This window comes from Lissotriton helveticus, chromosome 3_2 (assembly GCF_964261635.1).
Source record: "Lissotriton helveticus chromosome 3_2, aLisHel1.1, whole genome shotgun sequence".
In the NCBI taxonomy this organism is placed as follows: Eukaryota; Metazoa; Chordata; class Amphibia; order Caudata; family Salamandridae; genus Lissotriton; species Lissotriton helveticus.
In genome coordinates this window covers 262,799,696-262,812,460 of record NC_136062.1, presented here as the reverse complement: position 1 = coordinate 262,812,460, position 12,765 = coordinate 262,799,696, and the positions used below count along the sequence as shown (strand labels likewise).

At 42.6% G+C, this 12,765-nt stretch overlaps 1 protein-coding gene across 2 annotated transcripts in view; it reads right to left on the bottom strand.

Moving 5' to 3' along the window:
• Positions 1 to 12,765, bottom strand: part of LOC144826290 (tetratricopeptide repeat protein 24-like) — a 520,525-nt gene that overhangs the window by 16,949 nt on the left and 490,811 nt on the right. For both annotated transcript variants that reach the window (XM_078684636.1, XM_078684637.1), the window contains one exon: positions 8,300 to 8,425. In XM_078684636.1, the coding sequence (XP_078540762.1) occupies positions 8,300 to 8,425 (126 nt within the window). The remainder of the gene's footprint in view (positions 1 to 8,299; positions 8,426 to 12,765) is intronic.

Sequence of the window (12,765 nt, the reverse complement as noted above, 5' to 3'; positions counted from 1 at the left end):
AAGGTGGTCAGAGATTGTTTATCGATAAATTCGTGCACAATCTGCTTCCAGAATTGTGTAGAAAATTAAAAGATTCAGAAAGTTCTTGGGCAGTCTCATCTTCAGCGCAGATATTAGCTACTGCACAATACTACGAGAATAGAGACAAAGATGAGAAAGATAAAGTAGAAAAGAAAACTAGAGAACTCAAAACGAAGGTTTTGCTACAGCAAGCCTATCCGCCACGTGGTGGTGGTAATCAACATAATAATGGCCAGAATCACTACCAGAATACTTTTCAGCAGCCTCAACAGTATCAGAGAAACTCGCAAAGATTCGATTACACTCAACCCCGTGTAGGTCCCAACCAGTGTTTATATTGCAAACAAGAGGGTCATTACAAGTATAATTGTCCTGCCCTATCACAACGTGCAAATGGAGTTTCTGGTGTTAGAGGTCGTGGTAGTCAACAATCGCCTAGAGGTAGAGGGCGTGGAAACGCCCCACAGAACACACGTCCCCTTCCACCACAAAACTCTATGAACAGGTTTGATCAGCAAAATAACGTATCTGACAGGACAGCTCAATACTATGTTGAAGATTATTACACAGAAAATGAGCAGTGGGAAAATGATGACTGCTAGGACAGCCATAGACAAAGAGAGGGAGTTGTTTCAGTTCCAGTAGATCAAAGTGGACCTTACGTTGAGGTGATTACATCAGGTGTGTCAGAACCTTTTCTGTTGGATACTGGTGCTACAAAGAGTTCTATTATGCACTCCAAACTCCCTGGCGCACCTTTGTCTGGCGAAATGAACGTTTCTGTAGGTTTTTCTGGCGCCCCGGTTAGAAATCCGATTTCTGACCCTTTATCTCTTTCTGTTGGTCCTTGTGAATTCGAAGCACCCCTTATTCTGACAACAGGTTGTGGTGAAAATTTGCTAGGATTAGATTTGCTAAAAAGATTGTATGCGACTTTGTATTGTTCTCCTTCAGGAGTACAACTCACTTTAGGTAAGAAAGTGGTTTCTCCCATGTATTTGTCGAGAGATGCACTTCCAGCAGAATTAGCACTTCTCCCAGATATTCTTTGGGCTACTGGTCCTAATGATGTAGGTCTTTTAGAAATTCCACCATATGTTGTAACATTGAAGTCGAATGTTAAAATGCCACGAATTCCCCAATACAGAATATCTAATGAGGGTGAAAAAGCTTTGCTAGCGATCGTTTACGAATTGATTGAAAAGGATGTGATTGAGGAAACACGAGGCAATGTTTGCAATAGTCCTGTTCTGCCTGTTTTAAAACAAACTGACCCTTCTCAGCCACCTGTGTACAGATTCGTGATTGATCTTCGAGAAGTAAATAAGATAGTCGTGCCACAATTCCCAGTTGTGCCCGACATTACCACATTATTGACTATGATTCCAGCTTCTGCTTCATGGTTTTCAGTGATTGACCTAAAGAATGCTTTCTTCAGCATCCCAATTGCTGAGGAGAGCAGGGATATTTTTTCCTTCAGTTTAGGAGGTCGAAGCTTCCGCTTTAAACGCGCTCCTCAAGGCTACTGTGAAAGCCTCTCAATATACAGTCAAGCTCTGAAAACACAGCTTGACACGATTGTTTTGCCAGAAGGTGCCACTCTTGTACAGTATGTGGACGATTTGCTCATTGCTGCAAATAATGAGAAAATTTGTAAACAGGCCACATTGACATTGTTGCGTCATCTGTGTGATCTGCATCACAAGGTGTCACTTTCCAAGCTTCAATATTGCCGACAAGAAGTGACCTACTTAGGTCACCTCTTATCGAAGGAGGGAAGGAAACTGACCCCAGAAAGAATTCAGGCAATAACGAAATTGAATGTGCCAAGAACACAGAGAGAAGTGCGTGCTTTCTTGGGCATTACATCGTACTGTAGACAGTGGATTCCAAATTTTTCGTTATTGGCCAAACCCTTGGTGGCACTAATGTGTAAGAATACACCCAATCTCATTCCTTGGTCTGAAGAGTGTCAGAAAAGTTTTCTCGAATTACGCACAGCATTATGTTCGGCTCCTGTGTTAGGTACCCCCAACTACAGTAAGCCTTTCACATTGTATGTCCACGAGAAGGAGGGCTGTGCATTGTCTGTGCTGACTCAGTTATTCGGAGATAGACAGCGGCCATGCGCCTATTTTTCTGCCACTTTGGATCCGGTAGCACAAGCATTGCCGAGTTGTTTAAGGGCCACAGCAGCAGCAGCTGTTTCTATTCGACAGTCTGCTGGTCTAGTATCGAATAATACACTAATCGTGATGGTCCCGCATGCAGTAGACACATTGTTAAATAGGACCAAGACGCAGCACTTAACTAGTGCTCGACTGTCCAGTTACGAATTGACGCTGCTAGCGAGCCATGTGCACATAAAAAGGTGCAGTACCCTGAATCTAGCCACGTTGTTACCAATTGCAGAGGAATCAGATGCTTCAGAACAGCACGATTGTTTCCTCACAACAGAGGAAGAGACAAAAGGGAGAGTGGATTTATTTGACACTCCTCTTGCTGAATGTGATGGTACATTATGGGTAGATGGTTCATGCTTTAAGCTCCCAAATGGGAATGTGACTGCAGCATATGCTGTCACAACTTTGCACACAGTCGTTGAAACTGCGCGAATACCACATGGTTCAGCTCAAGCCGCAGAACTAGTCGCACTTACGAGAGCATGTGTGTTGTCTAAAGGAATGAGAGTGACTGTCTACACTGATAGTCAGTATGCGTTTGGAGTGGCTCACAGTTTTGGACGATTGTGGAGAGAACGTGGATTCCTGACTTCGCATGGAGCTAAGATTCAGCATGGTCAGTTGGTGAATGAGCTTCTTGAATCACTGACCTTGCCCCTGCAAATGGCGATTGTGAAATGTAGTGCTCACAAGAAGGTGACTGATGATGTTGGTCGTGGAAATGCATTTGCTGATGAGACCGCTAAGGAAACGGCAAAGAATGTGATGAGCCGAATGTATGTTGCAGGCCCTGAAAGATGGACTGGTGAGGTTGGAATATGTGAGGACACGATAGAAAGTGTGAAGTCCATCCAAGCTGAGGCCACAGAGAAAGAGTTAAGCACGTGGAGAGAGAGTACAGGAAGAATGGATGCAAATGGTTGTTGGGTTGAATTGACAGAGCATCAGAGATGGTTGTTACCCGATGCATATGTGCTTGCAGTGGTTACAATGGCTCATGGAATGGCTCATATCAGCGCGAAAGGGATTTGCGAGTTGTTGGCCCCAGTGTGGAAGAATTCAGGGATTCCCAAGTGTGCAGAGAATGTTGTCAAGAATTGCATGGTATGTCTGAAGCACAACCCTGGTAGGGGAACCCCAACTCCAGCTGGTCATTTTGCACCTCCTACGTATCCGTTCGAGGTTTTGCAGCTAGATTTCATACACATGGAGAGGTGCAACAACTTAAAATACGTGCTCGTGGTTGTTTGTGCCTTCTCAAGATGGGTAGAAGCCTATCCCCTAAAAGACAATACTGCCTTGTCCACAGCAAAAGCCCTTGTAAAAGAGTACTTCCCCAGGTTCGGAATGCCTAGAATGGTCTGGTCTGACAACGGAAGTGAATTTGTGGGTCGTGTGATGAAAAGAGTGTGTGAAGGGCTAGGTATTAGGCAGAAGTTCCACGCTGCAAATCACCCCCAATCAGCTGGATTAGTAGAATGTTACAATGGCACGTTAAAACTTAAATTGGCCAAAATCCAAGCGAGCACAGGTCTTAAATGGCCTGACGCTCTACCCTTAGCACTCCTATCCACCAGAATGACTGTGCATTCGCGAGTGAAACTCAGCCCCTACGAAATCGTCTTTGGCCGGCCAGCCAACATATGGGGAGTGCCTAGGCCCACGAAGTTCAGCGAGCTGCAACACCCTATTTTGCTTGATTACTTGTATGAATTGACGGCTAAATTGCGTTTTTTACATCAACAGGTCCACAACACCTTGCCTCCGGTCTCTGAGACTCCGGGTCTCTCCATTGACCCCGGTTCCTGGGTTCTCGTCCGCAACTTTCAAAGAACAAGAAACGACCAGCCCAGATGGACCGGGCCTCACCTCGTCCTTCTGTCCACGAGGTCAGCCGTCCGGGTGGAGGGGAAGGCCAACTGGGTCCACGGGATCCATTGTAAGAAAATACCCTTCCCTCTGCCCTATGACCAATGGATCCGGAAGGGTGTCACTGACTCAGAGCTCACAACTGATGACCGTGTAAAAGAAACTAACCCTGATTGTGAAAGCGAGAACATTTTTCAAGAAACTGTGCCACCACCAGAACAATTGAACTCTTTGGAACCTGAACTGCTGTTTCAAGACCAGACAGTACCAGGAAAAAGACGCTACAATTTGCGACCGAGAAAAACAGACTAATAAAAGTGATTCCTTTTTATGATCTGAGACCAAGACCTATGGACTAATAAACGTATCTTTTTCCCCAAATCCTATTTTTTTTAAAGTGCAGATCTCCCATTTAGGAAACTTGCTTATTTTTGTTTTTCGAACCGCCATCCGGGTTCCGCTGCTAGGGCCGCGATTGGTTAAAGTCTTCGGAAGTGCAGCCAACGACGTTAGGTCGGTGGTTCTGGTCGGTCCAAGGGAGTTGCCCTAGACTGACAGAAGCACTCCTTAGCAGAAACAACCTCCTCGTCGCGGGCAGCACCTTAGAGAGGATGGAGTTTCCTGATGTGGAGAGGCCTGCCAAACAAATGAACTTTAAGCAGAGACTATGTAACACGATGACAAAGAAAAGTTTTATCATATTGTGTATTTTTATGCTATCAAGCGTAATGATCTTTTTGATAAGTTATGTTTTATTCTCTTTCCATGTAACATTTGCGCCTACTACATCACCCATACCTCCTCCTACTATTTCCTCTCATTCTTTCCACCCTCTGCCTGACCACGAATCAAATAGGAGATTAGAGTTCATTAATAACTCCTTCGTTCAGTTATTACACCAACACCAACTTGTAATGAACACAACTAACTGTTGGGTGTGTGGTCTCATGCCTAAAGGTATCCCCTATTTGGTCCTGCCATTTAGTCACAATGGTTCAGTATGGGCATATAGGACAATGTTCATATATGCACGAGAAATCCAACCCCTACGTTCTGTAAAAGACAACCTCAAGACTAGCGCCCTAGTCAAAGGTATAGTTGACATGATCAAGGAAGTAACTTCTTATGAAGATACTCCGGATGATGAGATACTTGTATATGTAGGTTGGAACGTGACCGGATATGGCACTACATTAAGTGAGAAACAGCAAGCCAAAAGATCGTCCCCTATCTGGATCGTACCCAATCAAGGTCACCTGTGTCTGCAAGGTATTGGTAAGAATCCCAGAGCTCAGCTAGGGAAGATTATCTGTACAGAAACGTATGTGTTTGGATCTCAGACTTCCCCTGCGTTTTTAGCCGCTAAGGGTACTTATTTCATCTGCCATGATAGAGCCTATACATGGTTGCCCCCTGACTTCTCGGGCTCATGTTTTGTTTCATTCCTGTTACCTCCCACCTACACAGCAGCGGCGGATTACCATCGGACAAGGGTAGTTAGAGGTTTTTGAGTAAAGAAGACACTGCAGGTCAAGAATTTGGGGACTTTGCAAAGGGTTTTCTGCCGTTCTGGGGATCCATGGCTAACAGCAGAAACATAAGGCAATTAACAAGGGTAGTTGAATCTACCGTGATTGAAACTGCTGGTGCCCTTAGTAACCTGACTGCTGAGCTCCAGTCGGATCGACTTATGACCCTTCAGAACCGGGTCGCTTTGGATGTAATACTTGCGGACCGAGGTGGAGTATGCAAATTGATCCAGTCTAGTTGTTGCATTTTCATCCCAGATAATGCTCCAACAGTGTACAGGGCCATCTCCAAACTGCATAAGATTTCCGAATCTATTCATGTGGATAAAGGAGATTGGTTGTTAATGGGATGGTTCTGGGAACTGATATCTGCCTGGGGATGGAAAATTCTGATGGTCATTGGGATGGTCTTAGCCATTCTTTTCCTGTTCTGTCTGTGCATACAGTGTGCTCCTGCAATATGTGGCCTCTGCGTCACATCATGTGTACGGAAGCCTGTGTCAAGAGATGAACTAAGTACTAGAATGATGTTACAGCAACATCTAAATGACTTTAGGAATATAGATCTGGACTCAGACTAACATGAGGATAGATTAATTGCCTATGTAAGGGCAAAAGGAGGGTTTGTGGTTCTGAAAATCTGGATTCATATAATTATATTGGACTCGAGAAATAAAACTTCGTCGAAATATGACGAATTTGGTATCAAAAGACCGAGAATGACGAGTACATCATGTACATGTATTTTCGGCGTGTTCGAGTGACGATTTCACCTCGAAATCGTCATTTACATTCTGAACCCTTGGCTCCCATTTATGTGTTGCCCTTTACATAGGCCTTAATCCAGTTGAATTTGATTCCACAAGGACACATACTCCTTAATCGACTTCTCCCTGACCTCAGTACAAGTTAGAACCATTGCCCCAGGCCGAACTCGTTAGGTCAGTTCCCTCCCAGTGGCCGAGCAAGATAGCATCTAGGCTCAACCAGCCATAAAACCATTTCAGCGTGCACACCTGCCATATCTCGCTCACATCTTTCTCCACTCCTTTGCTTTACTTACTTTATGGTGGGGAGGTGCCCGTTTTTATTAGGGGTCCAGTGATATCTGATGAAATGTTGGGCTTTGCCAAATGATTTGTTGTAGGCAGCACGAAGTGAAATATGGACATGTCATCATGACTCTGCTTTTTCTTTGAACCAGAATATGTTAACTATTTACTTTACAACCAAGAATGTTTTGCCTAGGGCCTAAAACTGTGTATAAGAAGAGAAGCCTGACTTCATGAAAGTGTGCAGTCTCCTGAGAACATACCCGTATTGTACTTCTAGGACACCTGTTACCTTGGTTGCAGCCAATAAACTAATCTTTGACTTCACCTAGAAGACTCTGAAGTTTCTGTAGGTCTGGATCAGGAGAACCCGAGGTCTCTGGGTGTTGATTCCCTGGCACCGCTGGGTTACCGGTTCTGTGCCGGTTCTTAAAAACCCAGTACCTCAGCACACAACTCTACCTGCATTCACACAGCTATCCCAGTGCATTCACATCATTCATCCAGCCCTTATGCACTTATAAAGGAATATCTCTCATCCTGTAGACCCACACATTCACACAAGTCACGCTGCACTCACACTGGTACCCTACTAACCCAGGTCCTACAAAGTCTCACCACTCACTCACTGTACTCTCATCACTCACCCTGAACTCGTATTAAGGCAGACCACTAACCCTACACTCATAAACACAACTCACTCTGCACTCATATAGGCACACCATTCACCCTTCTTTCACATAGGCATTCAACTCACCCTCCACTCACTACAGTCACCCAGTGCATTTACACCACTAACGCTGCACGTATACAGTCACACCACTCCCCCAGTGCACTCAGACCACTCACCGTGCACTCATACAGGCACACGACTCGCCCTGTTCTCACATCACAAAGCCTTCACTCATACAATCAACCACTCACCATCCAACGTGCATGCACACAGAGATACCAGGTTGCAGCAGCACTAAATCGACCGTGCTCTTCACCCGCTGAAGCAAAGTGCAGTTAGAGTCAGAGTGCTCCTGTTGCAGTATGTTGGTAAGTGGGTGTTGTTGCGTAGGCCAAGCAGAGGAGCAACCGTGCTGCAGGAGCTCGGGAGGCAGAGCAGATAGCATATTCTGGCCTCTGGCAGTCTCCCTAGCCCTCTGACACTAAGGAGCAAAAGTCTTTGAATGGAAGGGCGGCTGTCAAAGCAAAGTCTTTAGCCACAAGGGGCCTGTAACCTCACCCAGGCTGGGCCTAATTCCTTAATATCACTTTTCATCTCTCACCTCTCCCACATGCGTAGTTGAATCGCCCTCCCCTCCCAAAAAATGAGAGTTTCAGGTTACTTCCTGAAAATGAGCAAACAGGCTTTTGTTAAAGATACTCAGTGGATTTTATTTTCGTTTATCTTGTCTCCTACCCAACTGTTGGTGAAGCCCTTGCCGCCTCCTAATACCAGCTGCCACTGTGCAATACATTTTATTTTCCATTTTATCTCGTTTGACCTTGATATATTTGACCGAGTAAAACCTCCAAGGTCATAATAAGGTCAATGGGGCTAATAAGGCGCCTGACAGGCTTTGCTTTATCCCCCTAGGCTTTGCTTTATCCCACATTTGATATAATAACTGTATCTTCGAGGTTTGCTTTTTTCTACCTTGAATTTGGAGCCCCATCGTCATTTCTTGATGTTGTGGATCCATGTGTAATTGTTGATGGACTTGAAGTTCTCGACGAATCTGTAGGTGTCAGCGTGCTTGATGGACTCCTTTCATTGTTAAGCCTGTGGTGGTTGAAAATATGAGTGGGTGAGCATGGCAAAAAGTTGTACGAAAGTAGTAAACAGGTAATATGTGCAAGAGAGCATTTAGATAAAAATATATGACTAAAATAGACAGGTTGGAGGACAATCCTTCTTTTCCATCTTACATATAACTGAATGTTTTTGACAAAGTGAGGGCACTTTTCTTCTCAGATAGAGATACCAGCACCTGAACAACCCTTTGGTTCAAAAGTGGCTCAGACAGATGTACTATAAATGTATACAGGTGTTGCTGCATCTAAACGATGATGACACTGTAACTAGCCCAAACACCACATAGAATAACACAATGTTGTCATTGAAATGCAAAGTGGATCAATAATTTGAATATACACTTATGAACAGATATCTAAAAGTAGGATTATAAATGATGTGCATGTAGCCATTTCACAGCGTTGAGCTGACAGCCTTGGATTAAAACAACCATTTGGACACTGGACAATCTTGTCAAAGAGGGAAAGAAGAAATTTCATTTGTTGGTGGACAATGATCCCCACACAAGCCCAAAACATTCTGTCTTGTGATCAATTGCCTTTCCTGGCTGTAGTACTTAATCAGGTGTTTGACTGTTTGATTGATTGTTACAGCATTGTGATGCACAATGCGGTACCAATCCTATAAATAGCTACCACTCCTATCCCTCATTGACCTTATGCTTGTTATTAACCCTGTACATTGCTCTGCTACCTTTTTAGCTAGCTTTGCATATTTTGGTCCTCTCTTGCTGTATAATTCCATTGGCCCTCAGTATAAGTGAAGAACATATACTCCAGACCAACCTGTAAAAAACATACAAGAATATAGGCAGAAGTATCCCGCACAAAAAAACACTTTTGGGTATTTATAAATAAGCACGCATGTGACTTTCATAAGTACATTCAGACATTTCAGTAGATATTGAGTACTTGAGTATAATTTTTGCGGGATGAGGCACAATCTTTCAATCTTTCATGATTTAGAGACTAACCTTCCCCATATCCCAGGAAGTTTTACTGGGGGCCGTTTCCACAACAGAGAAAACCGGCCCAGTATTTCGATACACAGTAATATTCGATTTGAACACACCAGGCCAGTCTAAATCATACGGTAAAGTTCCTCCTCCAGGGATGCCGACCCAGACAACTTACAGATAATGAGGACTTCTCTGTTCATATTCACAACTTTTTCTCTTGAAGATGTGAACCCTATATTTAACAAATCCATTTTCCTATTATTTTCAACCTGTACACCAACTCCTACCTACATCCAAACAGGCCTGGGGGAGTGGGCCAACCCTTTATCAAGAAATGCTTGGCAGTCAGGCTTTCCCAATTCTTTCTTCCGACGCTTCCTAAACAATTTAATCAAAAGCACTAAAACAAATCTATAAGAAAAGTTCTAATCAAATTAAAACATTAAACTATTTGAATATATTTAAATTTAGTAAAAATAATTTTCCAATTAAAAATTATTCATAATTAAAAGTATTAGCACAACACGTAAATATTAAGACTGGATAAAAATAGATTTTCACAAATCTCTGTCCAATAATTACAACAGAAGTAAAAGTGATAAATTACACATAGAAAATATTTACTGCACCCATTCTAGCTAATACAACACCAAGGAAACTGTAAAAGAGCAGAGGTGTAAAATGTAATATTCTCACTTCAATCAGTCTAACAGTAGGGAAAGTGTTGGATTGCAGAGGGGTAAAAATTACTGCTCCCACTCCAATGAGAGCAACAGTAGGAAAAGTGTTGGATAGCGGAGGGATAAAATTTGCTATTCCCACTCCAGCAAGTGCAACATTAGGGAAAGTGTTGGATTGTCGAGGGGTAAAACCTATTATTCCCACGTCATTTAATGGAAAAGTAGGGAAAGTGTTGGACAGCGGAGGGGTAAAAATTACTATTCCCACTCCAGTGAGTGCAATAATAGGGAGAGTGTTAGAATAGCAGTGGGATCAAATTTACTATTTCCAATGCAGTCAGGGCAACAATAGGGAAAGTGTTCGATTGCGGAGGGGTACAATTTACTTCTCCCACTCCAGTCAGTTCAAAATTAAAAACAAACAAAATATCATCAACAAAATAAAAATATTTAAAAAATAAAGTAAATAAAAGAAATATAAATGTGTTAAAAATAAAAATATATTTAATATTAAAAATTAAAAGAAATAAATACATATTATAATTTGAAATACATAAACTACAAATATTATATTAAATAGAAAAAAAGCAAATACATATTTTTATTTAGAAATTATTTAAAACAAAAACATTAAGTATTACATACATTTTGTTTATTTGCTTTCTGCTCTATAACACCACACAACTCACAACCCACATCAAAAATAAAAACAAATATATTTGCACAATTAACATAATTAATTATCAAACAAATATTATTAATTAAAAAATAAATTAAAACACATCAAATTAATTAACTTCCCACCCTTTATCCCTATAATCCCCACACATCAAACCTAAAATGAAACTGTAAAAACGAAATTACACAAATTAAATGTTTTTTCAATTAAATAACTAATATTTAACTGATTATAAAGTAAGTAAAATGAATTTACTATCCACCCTTTACCCCTATGAACCGAGGCGCATTTTTTGTTAACAATTAACCTAATTAATTATCAATTAATTCCATAATATTAATTATCAACTCATTATCAATTCATTAAAAATAAATTACTTCCCACCCTTCGCTCCTCTCAACCCCACAACACGCACCTAACATTAAATACACAATTTCTATATGTAAGAGTCAATTAATTAACATTAATTAGTAACTAATTAATAACTAAAAATAAATAACTTCCACCTTTTACCCCTATAAAACTAAAACCCACACCACAAAAAATTAAATAAAACAATTAACAAAATTAATTATCAATTATTTATTATTAATTATCAATAAATTATCACCTAAATATAAATTGCTACTCACCCGTTACCCCTATAAACCCCACAACCCACCTTAAAAAATAATTACACAATTACCATAATTAATGATCAATTAATTGATTAATCAATATTAATTAACAACTAGTTAATAATTAACTAAAAATAAATCACTTCCTAACTTTTCAATCAATCAATCAATCAATCAATCAATTGTTTTTTTTATAAAGCGCGCTACACGCCCGTAAGTGTCTCAGGGCGCTGGCTGTAGCTCCGGTTCAGTCGAAGACCCAGGTCTTGAGGTTCTTCCTGAAGGTGTGCAGGCTAGGGGAGCGTCTGATGTTGATTGGGAGCTCGTTCCAGGCCTTGGCTGCGATGTAGTCGAAGGCTCTTCCACCTACTCTGTTCCTGCGGATGCGTGGGGGTTCTGCCAGGGCGAGGTCAGCGGAGCAGAGGTTTCTTTTGGGTACGCGGAAGGAGACTCTCTTGTTTAGATATTTGGGTCCGGTGGAGGGATTTGTAGATGTGGGTGAGAAGTTTGAAGGTTGCTCTCTTCTTGACGGGGAGCCAATGGAGGTTTCGTAGTTGTTGGGTCATGTGTAACCGTGGGTGAACTCCGCTCCGCCTGCGGAGTGTGTGGAGTTGTGCCTACTCCGAGTTCTGCGGAGAATCCGGAGAAGGCAAAACTCTGCACACTCCGCGGCAGAGCGGAGTTAGCCCGCTTATTAAAAACAAATTAAAGTACAATAAAGAGTAAAGTAAAAAGACTTATCTTCACTGTGGCATCCCTGGGCTGCGTCTCAGGGTGATCTGCGCATGCACACGCACCCGCGCAGGCGCATTCCTTGTGAGAAATGCACATGCACTGGAGCACGCCCATGACCAGATCACCCTGAGACGCGAGGAAGAGGAGGACGGCAGCCCGGGGACGCTGCTGTGAAGGTAAGTCTGTTTTTACTTTACCCCTTATTGTATTATTATTTAATTTTTAATATGGGGGTGAAGGCGGGTGGCAGAGCGAAGCTGAGCAGAGCTACATGCAGTTTTTCCACAACTCTGTGGACCTCCGCGTAGTACTGCTCTGTCAGCTCGGTCCAGCCTTAGTCATGTGCTCGTGTTGTGGGGTTCCGAGGACGAGTCTGGATGTGGTGTTCTGGATGGTTTGGAGCTTGTGTAGGAGAGTTCTGTTGATTCCGGTGTAGAGGGTGTTGCCATAGTCCAGTCTGCTGGTTATGAGCGCGTGGATGGCAGTCTTCCTGCATTCAGGGGGCATCCATTTGAAGGTCTTGCGGAGGATGCAGAGGCAGTTGAAGCTGGCGGAGGCGATGGAGTTGATCTGATGGGTCATGCTGAGGGAGGAGTCAAGGATGATGCCAAGGTTCCCAGCGTGGTCTGGTGGGGTGG